This window comes from Aythya ferina, assembly GCF_964211825.1.
Source record: "Aythya ferina genome assembly, chromosome: 22".
In the NCBI taxonomy this organism is placed as follows: domain Eukaryota; kingdom Metazoa; phylum Chordata; class Aves; order Anseriformes; family Anatidae; genus Aythya; species Aythya ferina.
In genome coordinates, this window is record NC_140320.1 from 5,239,541 (window position 1) to 5,266,407 (window position 26,867).

General features: G+C 49.8%; 2 protein-coding genes across 4 annotated transcripts in view; one reads left to right on the top strand and one right to left on the bottom strand.

The window, feature by feature from the left end:
• Positions 1-26,867, bottom strand: part of LOC311422593 (uncharacterized protein) — a 113,978-nt gene that overhangs the window by 32,714 nt on the left and 54,397 nt on the right. The window contains exon 4 of one of the 2 annotated variants that reach the window (XM_084495800.1): positions 26,325-26,746. The exons of the other annotated variant lie outside the window; for it this stretch is intronic. Within the exon in view, the coding sequence (XP_084351926.1) occupies positions 26,640-26,746 (107 nt within the window). The 3' untranslated portion in view covers positions 26,325-26,639. Of the gene's footprint in view, positions 1-26,324; positions 26,747-26,867 lie in introns of those variants that run through there. 2 annotated transcript variants of the gene reach the window in all.
• Positions 6,836-26,867, top strand: part of UBASH3B (ubiquitin associated and SH3 domain containing B) — a 64,750-nt gene continuing 44,718 nt past the window's right edge. The window contains exon 1 of one of the 2 annotated variants that reach the window (XM_084495794.1): positions 6,836-7,091. In XM_084495794.1, coding sequence (XP_084351920.1) covers positions 6,931-7,091 — 161 coding nt within the window. In that variant the 5' untranslated portion in view covers positions 6,836-6,930. The remainder of the gene's footprint in view (positions 7,092-26,867) is intronic. The other variant, XM_084495795.1, reaches the window with a different exon arrangement.

Here is a 26,867-nt window from a genome sequence, read left to right on the forward strand (position 1 = left end):
AGCCCTACAGCAATCACACCTCCAGCTTCTCCTCTTTCTGATTTCTGAGCCAGCCAACGCTTCCCTGCAGCTCTGCTATTAGGCAGCTGCTTGGAGCTCGCTTGGGATTACTCCGGGGTCGCTCTCAGCCCAGCCTAACGGCCAGGATCCCTGCAGGGCCGGGGGCCGTTTACACACACCGACCGGAAGAGGGATCCAGCTCAGGAGTAGGAAGCTCAAAGCATTCATCTCGACTTCGTGTTCTTTAAAATGAGATGTATACAGTGTGGAAATGTTCCCCGGAGTCAAACAGAATGAGAAACAGATGGGAAATTATTTGCAAACAGGAACTCTTTTCTTTCCTCGTTGGCCTGCTTTGTTTTGTTTACCCCTCAAAATCCTAACCAGAAACACCAGGAGGATGATACGGCTGCAAGCTACTTCTACTAGCAGGGCTGGGTAAACAAAACTACAAAGCACTGACAAAGCAACGCACTGATTTTTACGTGATGCTCTGAGCATGGCATCGAGTCTTACCTCGGGCCCCCGTCCAGCAGAGGCTGATGCACGGGCTTGATTTCACTGCTGGGAGTGCAGAGAGGCTACAATGAGCAGGAAAGACAAAAAAAAAAAAAAAAAAAAAAAAAAAAATTAAACGTGTGCACTCCCAGAACTGTGGCCTTAACTCGTAAATCTTAATTGCTCTTCTTGCAGATGACACGAGCAAGGTTTATGCTAAGTGTCATTAACAGAGATGAGAGTTTGGACCGAAAGGATGGAGCGTGTTTAATTTGCTGCGTTGCTCAGCCAGATAAAGACAGTAGCAGCTGAAATCAAAGCATCATGTAAATTTATGCTCTAAGTAGGAATGCAACGTTTTAGTAAGTGATTGCAAGGAGCTACACATGGAGCCGCACACGGTGGAATTTAATTTGCAGAGAACAGCCTCTATCTTTTAGCCATTCGCATAATGAAGATTTAAATATGAAGCAAATTGCAAACACTTGCAGCTGAAGCAGGAGGTTGGATTGTGTTCGCTCACACTGAAATTACATCTTGAAGGAGGATCACGCCACAGAAATACAGCTACAGTGGACGTACACATACACGTGAAATAAGCCTCTTCTGTAACACAAAGATGTGCATTATTAACGTGCTGTCTTCCAGATAAAATTGTTATCAAAAATATTAAAAAATAGCCTCTTATGTTCCCAGGTATGTTTGATGAGTACATTACTAACATTCCTTCAATTTTTGCTTATTCCTACCATTCCTGCTTTATTGCTCTTTTATTATTTCTGTTTCAATGAACCTCACAAAACCTGATTAACCGTTTTCACTTTTGCTGGTAAGCACTTTCCCTCTGTTCTCCACTGAAAGGCTGCTGCAGCGTCCGAAAAGATGAAAGCGAAGAACCACAAATAGCTGAAGAAAAATGAGAAAAGGAAGCAAAGCAATCCTTAGAATCACTCAGCTGCTTTTAGGTTGTTACTGTCTCTGCGACAAACCAAATCACCAAACTTTCTATCTCATCCAATAATTCCACAGAAGACTTAGGAAGATTTCAAACGATGATAAGCCCCCCCCCCCCCTTCCTCTCCTTATCACTATTAAATCAAACAAATGTTTTTTCCTTGGAGTAATCTGACAAGAGCCCCTTTTTTAATGACACAGGAATGCAAATCACAACAAAACTGCTCCTTGCGACAGAAGGACAAGTCAAAAAGCAAGGCCCTTGCAGGAACGCTGCAGATTTTGTGCAACCTCCAGCACATCAGCATATTTTACTGTGTGTGGGAGTTGGGGAAATCCCAGCAGCTTTCTATTGTGTCTCGTTATTTCTTGGCTTATACCCAAGCAAATAAATAATCATAGCAATAAACTAGATTCATACAAGTGTAGCAGGAACAGACACGAAATCCAACAGATAAGATAGCCAGGGCTCAAGATGTTTCTTGCACATGGGCCAGACGCTCAGAGCCCATTAATCTTTTGTTTGCTCAACTGTTCCCCACTACCAGAGAGCAGGATTACACAGCGCAGACCATGACGGGAACCAGCTAACCATGCTGCTCCAGCCCAGCCTCGGAGGATTTGGTAGCAGCATGCTGATTTCCTGGTGGCTTTAGTTCCCTTTGAAAATCCCACCTATGGCAGTGAAGAGCTTCTGCAAGCGGCCACGCACAGCAGGCGGTTCAGCACTTCCCCAGCCAGTTGCACGGCTGCCACGAGCACGTCTGCAAGGAGAAATGAAAAGGAAGCTTTGCTGCTTGCATTTAGTTGCCATCCCTATGAAGAACCCGGTGCTGCAGAGGTTAGGGGAGGGCGAGCTCCATCCTTGCAAAGCCTCAGCCACTCCCTGCTCCTACATCAGTGTTGTTTTGTTCAGTTTTTAATGACCCACAGAAGCCCATTCTGCTCACACTGCCAGAGGAAGCTGGTGTGATCCCTGCAGGCAAATTCTGCTGTCCTGTACTCAGTGTCCTCACTCCACGGGGCCACCAAAGCAAAAGAACGGGGCTCCAGAGGAGACGGCCTGGCACAATAAATTATTTCCTATGCACCTCCAGCGAGAAAGCCAGGGGTCGTCCTCACACAGAACCCCCTGTTGCCTTCCAACCAGAAGTAGCTCAAAACATTTTCAAATACATGTGGTTTTGCCTGCCTTTTACACTGAGAACGGGGCTTGAGAGGAAGGCAGGCTGCACTAGGTGTCACCCCTGCCCTCTGCTCTCCGCGTGAAATATTGCACGGACACCTCGCCTCTTGGCTCGTGCCTCGCCATCCAGCCCGACTCCACAACTCCGTGCACAAACGAAAGGCTTATGGTGAAATCAAAGCGGGTTTTATTTGCAACGAGGAAAATACACTCCAGGCTGGAAGAAAATCCAAGCCAGAAAAGCAAATTCTCCAGTCCCTCCGGCCAGCTGGGGTCCCGCAGGGCCCAGCCCCAGCTGCTCCCTGCCGAAGCCAGCGGGGTTTGGAGCGAGGGGCTGCAGCCCCTGGGCCATAACCACGGGGTTTGGGTTCAGGGGGTGATCCCACAGCCCAAACCTCACGGCGGAGGGCTGAGGTTAGGTAGACGCGGTGAAGGGTGAGCGTTTGTCCTCCTGGACAAAACCCAGAATCCTATTCTCCCCCAAGCCAGCTGCTCTTTCTGGTTTTTTAATACTCTGGAGGGACTCAGATGTTGCAGTGAGGAGAGGAGAGGAGGCTCACTAAGTACCTAGGCAGATGGATGCTGAGCGAAGGAAGAAAACCATCCCTGCGGGACAGAGCCACGGCTAAATGCTTATTCCAGCCCAATGACCGAAGCCTAACCAGGTAAAAGAGCTGGACAGGGGAGTTTTAGGCTTTAAGATTAAGCTGCTCTCAGGAATGCTGTTCTGCCACTTTCCTGATGCTCTCCAAACATGCCGGGATGGGTGCTGAGCACAAAGCCCGAGCGGTCACAGCGCTGCCAGGGAGCAATAAGGAACTGCAGAGGAGATGGGCCGAAGGTTGCTGAAGTCACCTTGGTCTTCGCTCTGTAAAAAAAAACAAATAACAATTCCAGCACAATTTTCATGCAGTTTCGAATCAAATGTACAGCAGCTGTTCATTTTTTCTGCGATAAATCACAGTTTCTTGACGTTTGGAAACTCGGGAGGCCCAAAAAAAAAAAAAAAAAAAAAAAAAAAGAGGGGAAAAAGTGCTTAGGGTAGACTCTTTTTATTTTTAATTATTTAACGCTTTCAGATGCTCAGCCCCAGAGGTGTGTCAACACCACAAATAGTACAAGGACCAAAGTGAGATCCTGGGGAGGCTGCTGGCTGTCGCCCTCCTCCCCCAGCTGCAGATGGGTCTGAAGCTGCCATGCAGGGGACCTGGGTATGTAAAATAACTTAGGCATGCAAATAATTGCAAGATCAGGCTCGAAGTCTAGGAAACGGCGATCTTGCAATTATCTGCAGCTCTCGCTCAGTGTTTGCCTTACTTCTTTGCTCTTTTTCTTCTCCAGGGCTGGGTGGGAGAAGGGGCAGACTCGTCCCCGCTGCTTCTCCAGGGGTGCTGGCCTCAAAGGAGCCCCACATCCTGGCCCCAGGGCACCAGCACTATTCCACCCTTAAGAATCCGGACGCCCTTTCTTGAGCAAGGACTTTCTGAAAGCATCTGACCCCTTTTTTTTTTTTTTTAAGGGAGGGAAGTTGTGAAGGAGGAAAGCAAAGCCTCGGCTCCTGTTTCCTGCTGCTGTGCTGTTTATTTCAGAGTATTTCCATTGTTGGAGAGCAAACCCTTCGCATGCCAATGCGAGGAGGTAGCATCAGGCTGGAAAGGCAGCTAAATTTGGCTCAAACTCCCTCGGAGCCTGACCTCTTCCCATTGAAGCGGACGGCACGGCTCCCGCTCGCTGTCCAGCGGGGCATTTTTTGCACCCCCTCCGATCACTTCTGCGTTGCCTTTCTTCCACCCACGAAGGAAGCGATACAAAGAATGCCCTAAGAACACCTTCTCCTGTGGGTAAAGGGCTAATATTTGTGTTTCACCGAGGAAATGAGTAAAAAAAGAGCAGAGAGAGCCCCCAGCAGCCTGTCGCCGCAGGGACTGGCACACGCGCCTGGCTCGGGGCACCCGGAAGCTCTTGCCATGAAGTCGGGAAAATGATTAACAGCACCCAGTTAAGCACCCAGACTGATCGCTAGGTTCAGGCCAGCAGAGGGAAGGCCACGTGAAAAAAAAAAAAAAAAAAGGTCTTGTGTAAAAACCTGACAGTATTTTAAAATAAACCACACATTGCAGTTTTCTTATATGCACAGCGTTTTCACGCCTTGCCATTTTTTCACGCAAAGTATCCTTCTTCTAGGTGACTGCAACTCAATTTTCCAGGTGTTTCTCTTTTTTTAATCTGCTTTCCACTTTTAAATTTCTTTCATTTTTTTTCCTATTTCATCACTAAGACAGCTTTCATTTTCAGCTTTCAATCAAAAAAAAAAGAAAAAAAGTGGGAGGCAGCATTATCTCACCGAACGCATTCTAATGCAGAAAAGCTCAGCCAGATCCAACGCAGAGGCACTCACTAAAGTCACAACGACCAGAGGTGGTTCTCAGCAGGCCCAAAAAATCATTTCCATCAGGTGTCATCATTTCCATCCAACTTTACCTGGTGGACTAACTACAGCGATGCACTCGGCTAGCCTAGGTGTGCAAACATCTTATTTCTTTTCCTTCTCGTGTCTTGTAGCATTGCTGATCCTTCCAGTGGGTTTTCCTGTGGCAATTCATCTTCAGGCCCAACCAACAGAATTTCAATACTTCAGCTTGTAGAAAGTGATTTTTTTTAATTGATCGTACGAATCTGTAGCAGCTAAAGGAAAGGGATTTGGATCTGGGCAAAGTCCTTGGAAGCTGCATGCTCCTTGCTTTCACCCACCGACTTTATAGCGGGGGCAAAGGAAAGAAGAAGTGTCTCAGCAACACCAGGGGAATTCACAGCGACCTCTGCCCTCCCTGCACCTCTGGGGAAGGCAGCAGAAAGAAGTGCTGGGCACGGATCTGCAGCAGCACAGGAGGGGAACGAGCCCGGAGCTGCGAGGGAACATTCCTGCCTCCGACACAACAAAATGGGAGCGGGCTGTTTGTTTTCCCTGATGCTAATAATCGCGGTGCTAGGCTTGTCGTCGCCAGCATTGCTTCCTTCCCCAACGTAAACTACCGTGTTTTAAAGCCGGGCCTCTTGATTGTTTTTATTTATGTGCAGGGATGGGATTTCAAGCTGTTCTCTACAGCCCTGCGAGCTGGGCCTGCTCTGGGGAGATGAGGGGGAGATGTGCTTGTCTGTCCAAAGGAGGGATGGCAGGGGGCTGTGTGCTGCAGAAAAAGCAGGAGGGGATGGCAGGAGGCATACAAAGGAGAGGTGAGAGCAGGAGGATGTCTCTTGCCAGGAGAGCACACGTGTAAACCCCTGGGTTTGAACTCAACCACATCAACCCGTGATCTGAACCGAAATGCAACCAGGGAGGCAGCAGCAGCGTCAGTCCCACCCAGCCCGGAGGAACACGCAGCTTTTGTGTGGGAGGGCAGCGGGGAGAGGAGCAGAGCTGTGTCCCGGCGGGCTTTAACCGGGGCAGAGCAGTCCCTGCCCTGCAACTGGAGAGCTTTCAGGCCATATATTCCGCGTGGTGGCCTGGAGAGGGCCGAGGAGGATGCAGAAAGGCAGGATGGAGGTGGAAAATCTGGAGCGCGACTCTTTTGCCTCCAAATAGGTGTAGTTTAACCACCGGTGCTACCATTTCAAGCCGTGCCGAGCTGCACACTGAGCCCCTGGAGCCCCAGTGCTGTGCAGGGTGCCCGACCTCCCCTCCGTTAGGGCAATCCTGTGCCGAGCTTAAGAAAAAATAATAATAAAAAAAATAAATAAATAAAACACCAAAACAAACAAAAATATGGGCTTGTGTGCGCGTCCTCCTTGCTTTTTTCAACACCAGCCTGCCCTTCCCCTCCCTGCTCCGGCAACGACCTCGCTGGCCGCGCACCCTGCCCCTCTCCCAGCGCATCCCCGGAGCGCCGAGGGGGAGCGGGGGCTGCGCTGCGCCCCCCTTAAAGCCCCCTTTTGGGGCTCTCCTCCAGCAGCCGGCTCCAGCCCGGTGCCGGGGCCGCGCCCGCCCGCCCCGGAGGCGGCTTTAAGAGCGGGGGCGGCGGCGGGGGGGGGTTCTCGGGGCCTCCTGCGGAGCCTCCGAGCGGCCGCGGGGGCTTGCGCGGCTTTTGCGCGGGGCGCGCACGGGCGGCGGAGGCGGCGGCGGGGCTCGGGGGGCGCGGAGAGGAGCGGAAAAGAGCGGAGGGGAAGGGAGAGGAGCGGAGGGGAAGGGAGAAAAGAGCGGAGGAGGGCTCAGCCCCTCGGCCCTGCCCCGGCCGCGGCCCCCGGCGGGGCGCTGCGGGTGTGCATGGCCCTGCGCGGGTGGCGATGGCTGCGTGATGGCCCAGCGCGGGCAGCCCGCCCCGCACGCCATGGCTGCCAAAGAGGAGCTGTACAGCAAAGTCATCCCCCGGCGGAACCGGCAGCACCGCGCGGGGACCATCAAACATGGCTCGTCGCTGGAGATCCTGCTCTCCATGGGCTTCCCCAAAGCCCGGGCGTAAGTGGCGGCTCGGTCTCTTTCTTATTCTGACCCCCCCCCTGCCCTCCTCTCGTTTCGTTTTGGGGTGGTTAAGGGATGCGCGGCCGCGGAGGGGGATGCGCGGCTCCAAGGGGCCGGGGATGCGCTCCCGGAGCCGCCCCGGGGACACGGAACACGGGGAGGTTGCGGGGTCCCGGGGGCGGCAGGTGCCCCCCCGGCAAAGCCTGGGGTCGCCAAAAAGGCGATTTTCCGGGCACCCCCCCTTCCCCAAGCTGAAATCAAAGCCCGGCGTTCCTGCGCTCGGTGCTGTCGCCGGGGCGAAACTCGGTCACCCGGGAGATCCTCCTGAATCCACGCACGAGTTGATCTTTCCGAAAGAAAGGGGGACAGAAGGGAATTTCAGGAGTGCAGAGCATTAGGTTTGGTCTTGTCCAGCTGAGAAATGCCCCGGTGTAATCGCCCTGCGTGTGCTTATGCTGGAAATGAATTAGGCAGCAACCCACGGGTAACTTCCTAATGGTTCAGTTTGGAGCATGGTGACTCCTGAAGTGGGACCGTGGGCTTTAGGATGCAAACGCAGCCAGCCGGCATTTGGAGGTTTCCTGATCTAAGTTTCCCTTTTGTTGCTGATATCAGTCAGAACTCGGTGGCTTTTCAGCCTCGCTGCTGTGTTTTTCCATAAATACAGGGACACGCACATGCAGGTCTAGGGAGAGATGTCAGACTGCCACTGGCACATCCAGAAAATCCCCTGTGTGTTTCCCCTTGTCCTACTTACGCTCCTTAAGTCTGTTGGTGATCTGTAGTTACGTACAGACATTTAACTTTTATACATGATGCCTGCAAATGAAGATGGTAAGAGCCTGGTGGCTTCATGCTCCGTGCTTGTTTGGAGAGACAGATGGGCACCTTTCAGAGTAGCTAGAGGGAAAAAGCAGCCTGGTGCTATGAATGAAACTCGTCCTCACCTGTACGACAGTGCCATCGAGGCTGACTGTCAGCCATGGGCTCGCCTCACCATTCGCTGAGGAACAATGTCTGTGGTTCGTATTCTAGCCTGAGAAAAGTAACGTGTGACAAGAAATGAAACCAAAGCCTCGGTGTGCAAGATAGGGAAGGTTAAAGGCAGAAAGTGAGACAGAGGGGGGCAAAATATCCTAAGTGCAAAGAATGCTTGTTGCAAATGTATCCCGCCAGCTGGGTAAGGCTGTCCCGGTGCTGAGCTCAGGACGCTTTGACAAGTCCTCTGCTGGCCCGGCCTGAAGTAGCTCTCGGCACCCTATTCCAGCCTGCTAGAAATCCTCCAAACAATTTATCATTAAAATTCAGATGAGCAGCAAACCAGCAAAAGCCCAGACAATGATGTTCCACCTCAGGAACGCCGTGGAACAGCGTGCGGGCTCAGCAGCAGGAGCTTCGGGACCGCACGGCACTGGGATGCTCCCTGCTGGGATCATCTGCTCACTGAACTGCCAAGGAGGCAAAGCACCCCATCTCCCAAGACATAAAGTGCAACATAGCCTCAGCAGAAAGTCCCTTGGAGCCTTCACCCCAAGCTCTCCCAGCCCCGTTTGCTCCCTGCAGTGCCACGGGGAGGCCGGGAGCACAGATCTGCGCCTGGAGGTCCTGTGTATAAATAGAAGGCAGGCTGATGCCTCGAGTGGTGGCCATCTGTTGGGATGGCTTCTGCAAACAAAGCCCCGAGCTGTCAGACGAGTCTGTCAGGGATGTCACTAAATGCCATCGCTGCTCGGGGAGACACTATTGGGACAGCAGGGGGACACTCACGGGTATCCAGTTCTCCTAACTTCCAGCTTCTGATCCAGCTCAGGCAACTCCACTCCTAGCAGCAGACAGGTCAGCGTTTGTTGCAGCAGAATAATTGGGATTAGATGATTCTTCTCCGGGATTTTGCCTGCAGTAAGAGCTCAGAAGGCTGGCCTGGCTCCGAGCTGGCGCTGCTGACGGGAGCTGAGGATTCCTGTGTTCATTTCATTTTCTCAGTTCTGGGTTTCTTCAGGCAAGTGACTTCTACCCTGCGCATGCTAAAATAATCAGAGGTGAAAGGCTCAATGTGATTTCCAAGTACTCCTGGCTGGTTAGTACAGAGTAGCTGTTAAGGGTGGAAAATGGTACGAGCCAGGTGGAAAGCAAGAGAGGATGTCGCGTATGTTTAGGCTTTGGGTGTCGGGTGCTAAACTGCCGTGGATCTCTTGCTGAAATGAGGATGTTATTAAATAAGCCTTTACTTGTCCACCCTGCAGAGTTCAGCCGGGCTCTGATGCGGGGCTGGGTGAGCTACCTGTGGATGCCTTTCTCTACGGATGGGAACTGCTCAAGCCACCGAGCTGTGTGTCAGTGTTTTGGACTGCAGAGAGCTATCTGTTGGGGCTCTGTGTCAGCACAGGCTCATTATTTTTTTTTTTTTAATTTTGTAATTAGCCCATTATATTACGTACTGTCTAGTCACAAAGGAGGAGACAGTCCCGATCCCGAATAGTTTCTGCTTTAAGCCAGGAAGGAAGGCAGAGGTGATGTTATGATTGCCGTTTTGCAATTCAGGCACTGAGACAAGCGTTTTACCAAGGTCGCACAAAAGTCTAACCAGATCCCCACTGTCTCAAGACCCTAAACACAAAAACGATCTTCCTCTAGGAAGAGATTTCTCGCAGCTGGCATTTCCCAGTTGACCCAAAATGCTGTCCCCGTCTTGCTATGGATTTACTGGCAGTGTTTGCACCCACAGATCTAGTCAGACTGCCAGCGTGTCTCATTTTTATGTGATAATCCTTTTATACGTGTTGCTAGCCTTACTGAGAGCAAGTGCAAGGGAAGCACGCTATGGTTTACAGCTCATTGAAACCACAGGGGAACACTTAAAACTATTATGCATGTACACATACTTGTATATTATGCATAGATTTTTATTTTTTATCTCTGTATAATGCTGAATATGGGAAAATGTAGTGGTGGACTGCCATTTTTTCGATGGAGGAAGGCCTCTGACCGAACTAACACTATGGGAAGTAAGAGAGGGGTAAGCAGCTGAAATCCTCTGGCTGCGTGGTGCAGAAGTCAGGGTGGCTCCAGGAGCTGGGAGCTGAGGGATGCACAAACTAAAAGTTTCATGTTGGAACTGAAGCTCGTCCAAAACATCCTCAAAACCAGAAAGTTGCAAATTTAACACCAGTAGAAATCCCGCTTGCTGTCTTTTAATGCTGGGTGTGCGTATGTGCATGAATATATAAATAAACAAAATTTAAAATGTTGCTCATGTTTCTGCATTCAACTCTGAATTGAAGCCACAGCCCCCGTGGTGATGTTTCAGCAGAGATCCAGCCCTAGAAATACGAAGATAAGTGTCTGGCTCATGATGTTACTCCAGATAGGTAAATCACCATCCCCAAGCAAAACACTTAAATTACAGGCATCGTGTTTTTGCTTGCCATGCTCTGCGTGATAAGCGTAAGAGATAAGCGCTGTTTGTGCCCCTTCGTGGCAAAGCTTTCCAAAACCGAACCACTTCTCCTTCCCGGCATCTCGGCCTGAAAAAATGGAGCCATCTTCTGCAGCCAGGCCCCTGATGCTGGCTCGGTGTGCGGTGCCTGCTCCTGGGGAGATCTGCTGGTGCTAGACGTAACTGCAAACACTGCTCCCCCCCTGGAGAGGGGACAGGCAGGAATATCGTGCAGTTAGCCATGAATCAGCTTCACTTCCCCTGGGCGGCACGTTTCTTTCTTCCTCCCTGCCACCAGAGATCACCTGGGTTTAACTCAGCACCATGGGCATGAAGAGGAGTCAGTGCACAAAGCTGGACTGTTTTTTTCCCTGGCCATGCACAGAGCCAAGCTGGTTTGATTTTGTTTCTCGGTAGCTACGAGAATTGAGGAGTGTGATAGTTCCGTTAATTTCAAAGAAAAGAAGTTCAGATCCAGTTTACAAACAGAAAAATCCCTTGTGTTTTGAAAACGTTTTCGAGGCTGCTAAAACATGTTTTGCCTAGTAACAGACTTAGCAACATAGCAGGATTTCAGCACAGAGAGGCTGTGAATCTCTCCTTCCTCTAGGGTTTGAGCTGTATTTGGGAAAACACTGCACACACAGAAAAAGTGCTGCAGATTATCTTTGGATTTTGAAGTGGTTTCTGTTCCTTCACGACCTTGCCTTCGGGGTATTAGCTTTCTGCACATACTCTTGGCTGAAATTCATCGTACTACAAAGGACCAGCCCAAAACGTAGGCATCACGTAAGTCCCACTTAAGCCCAAGCTTGAGAAGCATTTTCATGATTCACAGTGACTTGTGCTGGCCTGGGGTATGGAGGGAAACTTCGTTTCCGTGTAAGAAGTTGATGGACACAAATGTTTCTAGGAGCGACTGCTCTGAAGGCTGTGCTGAATGTGTTTCCAAGTTTGTTATGGGCACTGGAGGAAATCTGCAGCTACTGAACCAACAGACCAACGGGCATGTCTCAGCAGGAGCTTCATAGGAAGCACTTCTGTCCTTTTTCCACCCCACAGAGTGGAAGGGGAAGAGCAGGCACCCTTTGGCAGATGGCTGGGACGAGCCCTGCCTTCCCAGGCACTTGTTTGAGCTTCGCAGGACGCCGGGAGGCACCCGGCAGAGACTCTGCAGGGGGACTTGAGCAACACTTCGAGCAACGAGCTGCCCTCGGTCACCTCTCGCAATTGCTGGGCTCAGCACTGAGGCCGCTCACCAATTCCCTACATCTGTGCTGGAGGGGGTCCAACAGGTCTGCACCGCGGGGCCGGGATGTGAATGGAGTTAGCAGCTGCCAGGAAGGTGCACTCGAGAAGCCATCCATTGGGGACCACATCCCACGGCTGCTCTGCACATGGATTTGTTTTCCTTTGGCTTTCTTGCAGGGCTCTGCTGCAGGCCAGAGCTCGTTACTGCAGCGCTCAGACGGTTTGACCATGGTGTTCAGCGGGGTGAGATCTCTATCAGGTTGTTCCTTTCTTTAAAGATCTGAAGTGATAAAGCAGAGAGGACTCCTCACTTCCACTGTTTGAATGGAGCTGAGGTGCACAGCAGCCAATATATATATATATATATATATATATATATATATATATATATATATGTGCATATATGTATATGCGAAACCTACACTTAGGCTGGCATTTGCCCCTCAGTCTGTAGAGGTTCGACGTTAGCTTAACCACAAGGCTTAGATATCTGGTCTAAGAATAACATCTATTTCCATTACATTGTGTAAAGCTTGCAAATGGAGAGAGCTCTTCCCTTACCAGGGGCTGAAGAAGTCATTTCTCCGATCAGATCATGGTCTAAAATTATACCGACGGCGGCAGCAGCATCCCAAACTGCCCCGGTGATCTGCGACTCGGTACACACCACTGCCATTAATCGTGTCTGAGAGTGGAAAGTGGAACCATTCAGGACTGATAGCAACACAGAAAATGTTTCTGCCACAAGCATCGAGGGGGCTGTGTGAGAGCAGAGCATCCCTTACTGCCCGCAGTGTCACTGCGATACTCGGAGCTAGTGCCCAGAAAGCAAGCTTGCACGTGTCCAGGAGAAAAACCAAGAACCTTCACCCACTGTGCTTCATGGGGATTTCATATTTAAATATCTAAGTAGCAGCATCAGTCCAACGAGTTCCTGGGTCAGTGGCAAGTCAGGCAGAGGACAGCCGTCCCCGTGGAGCTGTGTGTTTTGGGGCTATCCAGCTTCAGCTGCGAGCGTTGTTAGAAACTTTCCTGGTCCCCAAGTAGATGCTTCATTTGGGTACTAGAATGACATGGTGACAACAAAATGTTTGCATGTTCTTGTGGCCCTGTGATGATTTTTTTGTCTCGGAGCAAAGGGCCTGAGCTCGGTCCTCGGAGCAAGGAGGGCGGCTGCAGAAAGGGCAGCCCAGATCCCCCCATCACCGGCAGCTCGTTTAGTCACCTCCAGTTCACAGAACCCAAACCCCATCATGCTAACAACTCCAGCCTTCATTTCCAATTCCCCTCCAAGCTACGACTTGGTTATCAAGCGATGCAGAAGTAGCAGGGTTACCTTTTCCTTTTCCATCCCTTTCCCCCTCACCCAGTGCTGCTGTCAGGAGGAGGTTCTCAGGACAAAGGCTCACCAGAGCAACTCACCAACTCAGATACCCAGCACGGACTATTTGAACGGAGCCTTGTTTGCATAAAATACTGATTATTCACCCCCTTGGAGGCTTGGTGACAGTGGCAGCACGTTGGTCCGCTTCTGCAGTGCTTCCTTATAAAGCCATCTGGAAGTTTACCCTGGGATTACTTCTGCCACTTGGCTGGGTGAGAGCCCATGCTCAAAGGGTGCCGACAGCCCCTGGGACCTCCTGAATAAACACACGGACAGAAGCCGGGGGGAATTCCACATTTTGAAAGATCTTGAGCAGAAGTTTCAAAAAAATAAATAAAAAAAAAATAAAAAAGGGTGCTTTTAAATGTCAAGCTGCTAACCCTGCTGGCTCCTGATGAGCCTCAGTTTTTCAAGTCACCTTTGAGAGTGAACCTCGGGCTCCCAACTTTTGCACACACTTGAAAATATTGCCCTACGTTTTAAGCGGTGCTCGTAGAGGATGCAGAGCGTGCGCCGTGCAATTGCAAAAAGAATAGAGACATCCGTGTGTGTGTCTGTACTGCGCCCGTCTAATTATCCTCAACAAGCAGAGTCATCAAAAGAGCTGGAGCGGAGCAGCTGACAGCGTTTTGGATTCCATCACCGGGACTCACTGCAGGCTTTGTGCATTACAATGGGGTGCACCAGGGTGCTTGTGTCTTACTCACCCGCTGGATAAACAGACCCGAAAGAAGAGGCCCTGGCTCTGCTGTGCATTACCCTGTCCCCACCGTCTCCTATTCTGCTCGGGCGTGCACAAAAGCTGGAGCCACGGCTCCTCTGCTCCCCGGGAAGCTCCAGCATTCCCCTTTTTCCAGCAATTCCCAAAAGAATGAGAATCAGGATGGACAGCGGAGCTGCGTGTGTAGACGTGACAATATCTGGCAGGTGTCAGGACCCGAGCAGTTTCTGTCGCCCACCACGCAGCGGTGTAAAATTTGCACAGAAAGCAAGCAACAAGAAACTGGAAGCTGCCGTGAGTGGCAGGAGCCGTGCCTGAGGTGTTTGCTTTCCCCAGACACCAAATTCAAGTCCTCGGGACTGAAGTTTGCTGTCTGCCAGCACAAATACCTCGCAGTCCCTGGCGATAGGAGATTAGCGTGAAAACGCTCCAAAAGGTTGTGGGCTGAGCAAAGAGCAGCCCGGAGAAACGTTGGGATATCTGCCTTAGGTTTTAACTGTATTTGACTCACACCCATCGCCCCAGGGCGATTACCAAACGCGAGGTGAATGCCACTTTTTGCACTTTCGTGTACTGTCAGCCCGGTGCTGCACCTCCTGATAGTGCCCAATTAATCATCCGCCGTCGGTGGCTGTGAAATAATTGCCGGTGTAGAGGTGGGTGTGTTTCAGAGAGATTTTTCATCCTGGGCTTGTAAAAATGACTATTTTCTTTTTCTTCTCCCAAACGGAACACAGTGAGCTCCTACAGCACTGAAACCTCATTAACGGCCCCATTCAGCAAAGCGCTCGAGCAGGGGCTTCTCCTGAACGGCTGACATCGGGGTGTGGGATTCTTTGCTCCTGAGTATGAAGGAGATGCATTAAATGGCACTGGCAGTACCAGGAATGTATAGCATGGTGTAGGTTTTTGTTTGTTTCTAAGCTGTTCCTCTTTTTATTGAGAGTGGCTGAATCAAAACCCAAATTTTAAACCTGTTTTTGTTGACGAGAAACACCCGTATGGTTTTTTCCCTGTATGGCACCAGTGAATAGAAGCCTGACTTTTACGCACCACGATCCTAGCGAGCTTGGGGCCCTACACACAGAAAAGGAAAACATGAACCCTGCAACCTCACCAGCGGCAGCGAGCACAGGGAGAGGCCACGTGAGGAAGCAGACAGCATCGTCGCCGGGTCTCAGGCTCTGGTCTCAGCATCGCCTCCGAAATCTCTCACTGCCAAGTCGTTACCCAGAGGTTTGGTGAGCTAGATTGATGGGTGAAATTCGCAGCACTGCTACTCCAAAACCAGCATCCTCCCCATTTTACAGACAGCAAGAGGTAAAATGAGACAGCACATCAATCGCCTGATGCCGGGGAAAGCACCTTAATTAACATTTGCCATCTCCTCAAGACAAAGGGCGCTCCACAATCGCAGACTGTAAATGGTGTCGATGATGTCCTGCTCCCTTGTTCTGCTATTGCATTGAATTTATTCTTTGCAATCAATATTTCTTTTGGAGAGCGGCTGCCAGCTCTTAGCAAGTGTCAAATCACAATATATTACCCCCGGATACGCTGCAGGCAGTTCTCCCAGGCGCAGTTCAAAGAAATCTCGAGCTAAACAAGGACTGGATCTGGTTCGTATTTACACAAGTCAACGGGCGACGGAAGCGAGCCTCGGAATAAATGTAAATTACAGCTGCACCTTACGAGACACGTTTATATTCTCCTCGCAGCCTCTTCACCCCCTCCCACAGAGTGGCTGGGTCATAAATGCACGCACGTCCTAAAGGGCAAAGCCTTCCGGTAGCGTAAAGCAGCCCGGCACCACCGGATTGCCAGAGCGATGCTAATACACACCAGCTGAGGATCTCACCCAGAAACAACCCGGCTTTCATTTCTGCAAGAGCTTCCTTTAGAGAAATAGTTTCTTTACACCATTCAGGTAACACAAAGAGGGTTGAAACCTTGTTGTTTTTTTTACATTTGCTGCTCACAGCACGTTTATTTGTTGGGGCTATGGAGGATGAGTCAGGATGGGTGGCAGAGCCCCGAGTCCCGCATGCTGCCTGCACAACTGGGACCTCGTACCCCAACCTGAGAGCAGCAGCAGAGCGACTTTTAAGTCTCACTTCGATTTGATAATAATAGTGCAATTTTAGAAGAGAAAAATCACACACACACACATTGCATCTGGTCTTCTCCCAAAAGTACAATGTTCTGCTTGCCCACGGGCAGGTCAGCGTTTGTAAGAATTCTCCGTTTCATCATCCAGCTTCCCAAACAGGTTCATCAGATGCCACCTCTGAGGGAGGAATTAACCTCCTAGGAAGCCCCTGGCTTTGGGGTCGCTGTATCTTTCTGACTTCCACCTCTTCCTGTCCCAAAACTGCTGATGTTTGGATCAAAGTAGAAAGCGGTGTGTCAGAGGCGCATGGCGTGAGTGGGATTTTCTCTGATTCCCCCATCCGACAGCCGTCACTCAGGCAACTTTTAACCCCTCCGAAAGTGCATCACAAGGAGAGAAACTCCTGCCAGCACATCATCACCTCTGATTTTAGCCCAGGCTTTGTGTTAGTGACTCAAGCACCTGGGAACTGTGTCTCGGCAGGCTTCTGGTGTGAGTCAGCCGAACCGCGGGCACCGGGCAGCCTGCTGCGATCCTTTCATCTTCTCCTAGGAAACTCCTGTGACCAGCTGCTGATTTCCTCGCCTGTGCTTGGTGTTCAGATAGGCCCATCTGCTGCACGGTGAACTTGAAAAGGGCACAGCCAAGGCTGCCCAGCTAAAATGTGCAGAGGGACAGGGGAAAAAAAAAAAAAAAAGAAAGGAATATTTTTTTTAGGATGATGCAGAAATGCATCGCGAGAGCTCGAGGCACAGGTTGGTCCATCCATTTCGGTCCGTCCTGAGTGGGGTTATGCAGGTATGGGTCATGCACCTAACGCCCTTTCTTACTTCTGTGGGTGTGGGGGGCAGTGCAGAGGATGCAGGCACCGAGATCTGCTCACCATCCTTCCTCTAAAGGTCAGGGGAAAACCTCGTCAGGCCTCAGGAAGCAGAAGGCTGAGGCAAAACATCTGCCTCGGTTCCTTGCCCAGCTTCAGGGCAGGTGCCTTCGGGTGCCATTGCTGGAGGAGTATGGCAACTCCCTGTCTCACAGGTTTGGGGGACAGGAACGTAAAAGATCAGGAATATAAAGGTGAGAGCTGGACCAGTGATGGGGCACGGGGGTTGTGTATGGACCATACAAAGGGCATGATTCCCCACGACTCGCCAAAACCCCAAAATAACCAAGGCCTTACTTAGCAGCACATGGGGGAAAGTTGTACGTAGCTCTCTAAAAACCTTCCAGGGGTCCAAAACGGATTACCTGCAGTCAGCAGCCACATGGGAAAGCCTTGGCTAACTGATGCTCAGTGTCTGCAAATTAAACACCCCGACAGACATGAAAGCATTACCAGGTATTTGCCTGGGGACACAAAGGGAGTCGTTTGCGCTGCTGGGTTTAGATCTCGGTAATTTGGATTTGCCATCAGGACATAAATAACACCCAAATGTACTCTCATGTGGCAATTAGGTACTGTTCCAGGCATCCAGCTCAACTCTCCACCTGCAAAATATTATTTCCATTTTGCTGCAGCGTATCCCCCAGTCCTCCAGGACCTTTGATGTGACTTTCATTTGAGTAATAGACGTGACATTTTGTGATTTCCTAGATTGAGTGGAAGTAATGGTGAGGAAGGAATCCTTTTACCATGCCGCTTTATCTTTCTCTTACTTGTAACACATTAGACTGGAGTGTCAGGAACATGCAGTCGGTTTATTTGTGGAGTATCTTCCTAATCACAAAAGCATTTGAAGCAGTTGAACAATTTAGTTGACATTATGCAAATGGCATTGAATGTTGTGATTAGATAATTGTCCCTTTGCTTCAAGGTATGCGTCACAGCAGACACAAGTTTTCGCTTGGAACGAAGACTCCTGAAAACCACATCTTTCTCACTCATTTTTCATTGTTAGCAATGGTCTGGGTGCAAATAATCAGCAAATCCCAGCAGCATCCCTTCAGCACCCCACCAGGTCTGGGCAGATTTGTTTCCACGGCTGGAGGGGAGTTTAAGGTTTGCCTGGTGTACAAACACCCCTGAGCTTCTCAGAGTTAAAGCAGAGCTTTGCAGCAGCACACGGCAGAGGGAATTGCAGCCTTTGAAGGTGCACATTTCCACCGGCTCCCCCTCCGGGCCCCACGTTCAAGGAGCGAACTGGCACGAATTTAGGTGCCAAGCTGGCAGAGGATGTAAACGTGTTGCCTAAGATCAAACGCACAAATAGTTCCGTTGGCTTGAATGGATCTCACTCAGGTGCCGAAATGCACAGCGGCTTTGGAACAATTTAGTTTTGTTTTTAAACACGGTGGCACAGGGTGGAGCTTTGCCGCTCGTCCCTTGCTGCTGCTGTAGCCGTGAGCTCGCTGCCAGCCCACGTTAGCATGGCTCCGTTTGGCTATCTGTATCAATGTCTCTCTAATTTCATTTCCTTTTTGTTTTTAGATCAAGGAGGTTTCTTCTCTTCTGTCTGTGCGTGCATCCTGTTTGTTCTGAAATGCGCAATTCCAGTAGCTGGCTCTAATTATTGCCATGCCCCCTTTCCATGCCACTGCTCGTGTCCCTAATCCAGCACTTGGAAGGGAAGAGGGTCTCAAGTAACCCACGGGATGCCATCATTTTGCTTTTCTTCTCTTCCTAGGGAATGGGTTTATGTTTTAGCTGGCTCTGGAGGTCGGTGAGTGTGCCCTGGGAAGGAGTTTTGGGGCATGAGCACAGCGAAAAGGAAAGGTGCCGCTGGCACTTAGGGGCTTGCAGGTCCTGCTGAAGCCAATGAGAGGTGGGCAGATCTGAAACCCTACAAGGTGGGTCCAGGCTTATAAAAGCTCAGCTTCAGCTCTTTTTTAATCCAGAAGGACGTTATGTCCACGTGCAGTTGGCCGTACTGCCGCGCTGGGTAGGAGTGGGGGCACAGCTCCAAGTCCCCATTACGCTTGAAAAATAAAGCCACCATCTGCACCCTGGCTGAGCAGCCTGTCCGACCACAGCCCTGATATTCAGAGCTAGGTCAAAAATAGCTTGGAGTCAGGTCCTGAGCACAATCCTGCCCCAGTCCTCACCTGAAAGCTGGGACCAACCCAGGATGGGCTCAGCCTTCGCTTCCCGTTCATCCTCAGCAATTCTCTCGGCACCATCTCAGCACCTGCCGTGTGCTGCCCTGCATCTGCCCGCCAGCCTCTGCTCTACGGCTGAAATTGCTCTGCTCATACCTGCGGTGTCCCACGGTATTCATGTGGCACAGAAATAGGAAGAAAAAGAGCCCTCCTATTCTACCTTATTCAGGTTAACCTTCCTTTTTCAATACTGGTGCTTAAGATCTTCTAACCACACCGAGACAAGGGGATGTAATGTTTAAAAGAGGAGCTTCCTTTAAAGATGTAGATTGCATTGTAGGAAATGAGAGGCAATAATCAAAGGAAGTTCTTCGGTCTCATTATCAGCTCTCACCGTCTCCTCTCTCACAGTGGAGTACTTCTGTGTACCCAGCACAGCCCCTCTCCATTCAGTTCATTAGAGCGAAGCCTGCCTGCCTCTCATCATTGCAGCCCCTGCACAGCCACCATCACCTCTCCCAAGGCAGCGTGGATTTTGCCTTGACTTTTAAACGAGTCGTTTTCCAACCGAGCCAAAGCCACGGCTCCTGTCCTTCCGAAATCACTCGCTGTAAAAGCTTGCCTTTGTCCTGCCGCAGTCGGAGCGTACTGGTTGGAAGAGGAATCATTCCCATCAATTCAGGAGCCTTTGAATGGGATTGCAGACACTCATTTCCCTCCCTCGCCTGTGTGCCGGTGATATCCAAGCCATTTATAAACCAGCTTCAGCCAGGGAATGTCCTCAGCCTGGCCAGCGAGACTGGCATAGCCACGCCAGGTCAGGACACCAGGCTGAGATGAGAAGGTGTAAATGCTCACAATTAGTGATGAGAAATCTTTCATGCTAATGGCTGAACGGGCTCTGTTAGGACGTGGAGAAGGACACAGGTTCCCATCCAAGAAAACCCTAAGCAGGTATTTACATCCCATTGCTCCCAGTGAATGGGGTGGACAGAGGTACAGAAATGTTTTGCTGTCTCCATTGCTGTGCAGGCTGAGCACGGTGCCTGTCAGAGAAGTGTTTCCCCCACTTTGCATGTGTTCAAAATGGCTGCGTAAAGCAAATGAGAGTAGAAACACAACCCCCCAGGTTTCAGAAAGCAGCGTGCTGTACTGATTCTGGTTGAACTTTTCAGAAAGCACCGAAGGAACGAGCGGGTTGGACTCGGGGCAGCTCTCTGAGTCACTCTGCGCATCCACCTCTGGGCCATTTTCCCCCCGCGGGGCTTTCAGTGCCAGCTGCCGTTTCTGCAGAAGTCAGTTTCTGCGAGCAGACGTGGGGAGAGCCGTGCCCATCCTGACCTCCTGCCCATCTGCAGCACGCACCCATCCTCCCTTCCCTGCTGCAAAGGTCGCTCAGCGTTAGTGCAAGTGTAGCAAACCCTTCCTCCCCGGAGAGATAATGCTTTCCAGGCATGCTCCACCAGCAGCTTGTCCTGGGGCTGTTTGTGTGTGTGTGTTTTCCTTCTCAGCGTCTCCGCTTTGCAGAACCTCAGATTCCCATCACGTGCTAGCTCACCCCACAAAGCAGAATCCGTCCTCCTTTGCGTCCCTTCCTGCTCCCAAAGCGTGTGGGACCGAGCATGGCACAGGGCAGAAATCTGGAGCTGTAAATCTGCCACCTTTGGCCTTAGCTTCACCTACAGACACAGGCTCTGGTGACAGGTGATTTCGCTGTACCACCTTAGGTGAAAGGAGATGTTGAAATACGGGATTTTTTGCACCTTCCTCTCCTCTCCTAGGTATGACGCATTCGAAGGTGAGAAAAAATAATTTCCCTCCCCCAAACCCTGCGAGTTTTAAAACTGCTATCACGTTTTCTAAGTCACAGAATCATAGGGTGGTTTGGGTTTCTCACCAAGGCCTAGGCAACCCCTCCTTTAGCCCCTGTTTCTGTAACCTTTACAAGCCAAACCAGCAGCACAGAGTATCTAGGAAATAACGGAGGCCCCGTCCTCCAGCCAAACACCGTTACTGGTGCTGCTCGGCCTCCCCTGCTGCCGTGGGGACTTTGTTCCCTGTGCCAGGGGTATTTCTGCAGCTGGGAAGAGAAGGAGAGGGCTTCTTCCATTCCTGCAACTATCTCATTCACGTGCAGTTAGTCTACGATGCTGAAGATGCTGCCAGGTACCTATGGCCAGGCATAGGCACACATTTATACGCACGTACACAAGCACGCACCCCTACAATATACACAATGAACCATACAGGATACATACAGTTGACATGAGGCAGCAATTTGTGGCCACTGTGTGGTTCTCTTTTTTTTTTTTTTTCTTTCTTTATAACACAAACCAAAGCATCAGAAGCAGCAGCAGAAGCCAGGAGAGCTCGCTGGTTCAGAAAAAAAAACAGGGCCTGGAAAACACCACTCAAATGGGGGTTAATCCCCACCCCAAGCAGGCAGCGAGCTCCTGCACAGCTCCTGCGGTGCCAAGAGGACACCCAGCAAAGCCCCACAGACCCCTGTGGAGATGAGCAGTGCTTTGGGGAAAGCGCTGCCTTTGCTTTGTCTTGCGAGGCCTGCCTCTGTGGTTTCGTCTACAAGATGCACCCCACTGCATGGCTGAACACACAGGATGTGAGCCACTGGGGTCAGGAAATGAATGGGCTCGGCGCTGCTCACTGCGCCGTGAGCAGTGCCCATCAGATGAGAGGTTCATCCAGCTGAATGTGCCTCTAAGGGGTTCTTTTCCTAGCCTATGCCCAGCAGTCACTTGGAGATGGAGGGAGCCAAACTTTGCATTCGGCCCCAAATAGCCTGAAGGCCTCCGCTAAGGCAGTCCTCATTTAGATTTCATTTTCTTAAAGCATTTATACTTCAGCCTCCACAACACGGAGTGATTTCCAGCACTAAGTAGTGCATTATCCTGAAAGTATTTGAGTTCCTTTGACTTTTTTTAAGCACAGAAGACCTTGACTCTCCTAAGCTCAGGTCTGGCTTCCCCAAATAACCACCTAAACTCATTCGAGAGGGTGCCCAAGGTTCCTAAGCTTCTGTTTTAGGCAGCTGAGTTCAGCACGCCTAGTTTTGCACATCTGCTCTCCCCAACAGACACCCAAGCCCTTCATTCATCAGCCATTTGGGCTGGCAGAGTTGATAGATTGGGGAAAAAAGCATAGACAAGGCAAGCCCTTAGTTCTTTTAAATGCGTTTGGCAAGATGTTAGTCTTAGTGTAGGGTTTGACAGCACAGAAGGACTGAGCATTGGGTCAGATACGTTTTAATCCTGGCCTTCAGCGGGTGTTAACAATCCCACAGCTCTTGTGCTTGCTCTAGCTCCATCAAGGGCTGCACTAAGGCCACCGGTGTGTTATGGAGAGGTTTCAAAAAGAGCACTGCGAAGCCACGGTAAAATCAATGGGAGCACACTTACGGGCTGTAATCAAATCAGAGCCAATACAGCACAGACGAGTCCGATCCTATTGATTTTTGAAGGAAATGGAGAGAACCTGAGGATGTAAGTTCCTGCAAGAGTCCAGCCAAATAGAGGTTGGGGGCTGTTACTGAGCTGCATCCTCTGCATCCTCTCTTACTGGGAAGCCAAAAAGCATCCAGCAGAAGTGGGAAATCCCCCTTCTCCCTACTAGATTAAAAAAAAAAAAAAAAAAAAAAAGCTTAAAGTTTTGTGTTTTTTCTCTGAGCAGCTCTGGGATGAGCAGAATTATAAACCAGTTTACCAGATCCCGTAAGAGTGTGAAACAAGCAAATCTTGGTGCCTAATCCCTTTGATTTGTAGCTGAGCTTATTGCTTACGAGTTAATTGAACTTGGAGGGAAACCACAGAGGAATAGATGGAAGCAAAATCTGCCCCTTTTTCCTTTGTGCAGTTTCTCCAGCAGGAAGTACCCCCATGCAAGCTTACATGTGCACAACTGGAAGGCCTCCGAATTTGTCCTGCAGTCACCGTAACCTACGTTTTGAACAAGAGCCAGCTTGTGAAATCACTGGGATCGCTGCCATTCATTTCCTTAGACCTGAATGCAGAGGTCGCGGCCTCCACGTTTTAAAAGTGACCAAGGCTAAGAACAGCTGGGCCATCTTTCGGTGGCAGAAGAAGGTGCCATTGTATCTGCTCCGTGGGTGGGAAAGCTCCTTGTTTTTGTTTGGTGGCTCTTTTCTCCATTCATTCGTCCCAGGTGCTTGCTGGCGAAGCTGTGGCTCGCCCCCGAGCAGCTGCAGACCCTCGGTCAGGTGCCCAGGTGAGCGTGGCCCTAAAATCATGCTGTGACCCCCTGTGTCTTCATGTTAGCTGCACTTTTCTTCAGAGTTAAAGCCCCCTTTTACTGCCAGAGGGCTTTCCTTGGGTATTGTATGCAAGGAAAAACAGACCCTGGCCAAAAGGTTCAGGGACAGTCGCAGGGCTGCCGGGGTAAGGACTCTTCCCGGAGGAGTTTGGGCGGAAGCTCTTTGACCATGAAGACCAAAATCTGCATGCACTGTATGAATGAACCTTTATTCTGCGATCAAATGGACACCAGATGCTGGGATTAAAACGGAAACTTTTCCCTACGGACCTGGGAAGGCAGAAGAAGATCTGAACGTGGGCCACTTCCAAGCTCAGCAGTGTTTGAAAGCTCCTTCGCTGCGATCTCTGGCAGTTCTCCTCCTCACCGTTGCAGCGGTGGTAGGTGACAGGAGGTTCAGCTGCTGGTGGCATGGGGACAGGTTCACACAAACAGGTCACTTCTGAGTTCTGGAGCCAAGCCGAAAGTCACGTGAATGACCAAATATCAGAGAGTTTTATGACCTCCGCCTGCCGCAATCACACATCCTGCGTGCCTTGGAGTTTTGTGCCGAGAGGGGACAAAGCTCTGTATGTGCCCTATATGCCTGACCCCAGGAGCTCCTCTTCAAGCTCTGCTTTCATTCCCTGCAGCCCTCAAGCCCTGACTGATTTTCCTTTCCTAGGGCTCGGCGTGCCCAAGGAGCCTGGCTGTGGAAGCTCTGGGGGATGGCACATTGGGTTCAGCTCTTGAACTAACAGTATATGAGAAGGGAAAATGTATAGTAAACAACCCTCTGCTGCTGCCGTTTATTCAACAGGGTTTTTGAGATGTAGGTGGTTTGATTTATTTTTTTTTTCCTACTCAAAGCCTAGTTTCTCGTCTTTGGGGTAGTGCCGTGTTATAGTGTGAACCGATGGTTTGTTCTCGTGGAAATAGATGGAGCATTCGAAGAAACAGCTCCCTACTAGCTCTGAGCAGATTTAACACTCCTACAAAGCTACCATCTGCCACCAAGGAAAGGAAATTAAAGCAAGATGCCTGAGATTCAGACAGCTGCCAGGGCTTGACAACCTCTCCTTTGCTTTCTCTTTCCCACTGAACAGAGCTCTGTTCTAGGTAAGCATCAGCAGAACAGAAAACCAAAAAGAAGTGTGGGTATCGCGCCGCTAAAAGAGCATTTCGACAACTTCTTGAACACGAGTAACTCAGGCTTGTTTGGGGTTTTGTGTTTACCATCGGTAATTGGCAGCCCGGGGGCTATAAGTGGCGTTTCAGTACCATGGATTTAGACGGGGGAAAACCGTGCTTTACAGATGAGGATTTTCCTTCTAACAAAAGCAGTGTTACACTAGGCAGGTGGATTCACTGCTGGCAGAAAGCAGAAGGGACACTTGGGTCTCTGTAACGTCAGGAAAAGGGATCGGTGTGAGCAGGGACAGCATTTAGATAAAGAAGGAAGGAGTTTTATAGGACTTTAGGAGTTTTAGAGGAACCTCCCACGAATTTATAAACAGCTGCACATTTAGATTGTGATCCTTTCCTCTATTTCTCCAGAGGGCTGCCAGGTTCCAGCCACAGCTGGAGGTGGAAGGACACACACGTGGCACTGCACGGGGACGTCCCCTGGGCTGGGACAGCTCTGTGACAGCACCAGCCCTAAAATCTTCTCCCCCTTTCTGGAGGTGTGCTGCTCCCAGCAAGCTGGATGGACAGAAATGACCAGCCAAGCTTGTTGGTTTGGAGTATTTTGGGATCCTTTTCTCTAATCTAAAGCAGTCAAAAAGTTGCGGGGGAAAAAGCAAACAAGCCCGAAGTTGGTTTCATCAGCTCAGCACAGTGAGAGGCCTTTGTAGGGTGAAAAAGACTGGGAACCCATAAAGGCATTCAGGATTATTCTCACCCTAATAAGAGAGATGATTCCCCATAAGCATGCTGCTTTGCTAATGTGCTTAACACGTGAAACCCAGAACTCCCTGGAAGGAGCTGGACCAAGGTGATGTTCGTTACGGAAAAGGATCGACAGTTCCAGAGACACGAACTATTTACCACTATTATTAAAATTCATAACATGACTCAGTCGGATGTTTTCATCCCTAATGAGCTTAGATAATGTTTTCATCTCTAATGAGCTCAGATAATTCCAACATGAAATGTTACTGCAGATGCTGCCTTTTTTTTTTCCTTCCTTTATAAGTGATGTCCCGACCGTACAACCGCTGACATTCCTGCTTAAATTTCTGCCCTCCAATTCCCCGAACATAATTATTACCTACAAAAAGATGACTCTTGCATCAAAAAATTTTGAAGACAAAATGTGGCAATTTCAGGCAACAATGGGAGCAGAAGCAAGATGAGAAAGATTTTTTTCTTCTAATGTTCAGCGAGCGGGACAGGAGAATTAGCTTGTTCCTTGTTCTTTCCCTGGATCTGTCTTGTTCTAAGTTTAGCTACTAAACCTGCTCGTGCCGTGGTTTTCTTTCTGTGAACAGTGACTGCCTGAGCTGACGCTGTTGAATTTTGTGGGCTGCAAGCTGTAAAGCACTCTGAAAGTCTCAGCGAATTCGTAGGGGTGCACAGGGTGATATTTACCTTTGAATTACGGAAAATTTTGCTATGTGCCTAAGCGAGCCCCTCTCTCTTTAAGTCATTAAATATGTAACTGGAATACAGACACAAATAAATTATTTAAAGTTATTTCTAGTTGTGTGTGGGAGGTGGGTGGGAGTTGAAGTTGCTACTTGGTGGTTAGAGCAGCCTTTAGCCTTTACATTTCTCCCCGCTTTTGCACAAGCATTATTTTTTTTTTTAACTCCCCTGGCTGATACAGACTAACGAGCTGGCTTGGAGCAAACTTTTGGGGGGGTTGTGAGATTTTTGCCTAATTTGAAAGTTTTCTCCGGCCTGTTGATGCACCTTGAAGCTGTCGGTTTGCAGCCACACATCTCATGCTTCACGTGGCTTTGCAGGCTCCCGGCTTCTGTTCTTTTTATTTAAGGGTTAAAATGCATCATTTCCATGGGGTCCTAATGGGACTGAGCGAATTTATAACAGCTTCTTGCATAAAACTTCATCTGCCCATAGCCAAAAACTCAAAAATAGCTCCTAACCCTGAATTACAACCCTGTAAATGTCCCTTAATGAACCCAAAACTCAACACCGATTTCCCTCCCCGTCTATCACCCACCCAGACACAGCAGTACCCAGGTACCAAACCTTCCTGCTGCAGGAGGCAGGGCAAATTACCTACACCTTGATATCGAGTTTGCCCTTTTGACACTCTTCTCTACCTTGTATTTCCTCTGTTGGTTAGACAAAACTCTTAGCAAGGCAATTTTGCCATTTCAACACCAACAGAAAAAGTTTAGCCGCTGGATTTCGCATGAACAGGGTTTCAGTTCAGAGAGGCCCAAGCAAACAGCAGTGCTAGAAAATGAAAAGCAACGATTCCCTGAAAAAAAAAAAAAAAAAAAAAAAAAAAAACCTGATCAGAAAGGTTGATACAGGATCAAAAAATTCAGTTGCAGTCGGTGTAGATCTGCTTTGAGAAGAAACTACAGCCTCACACGCTG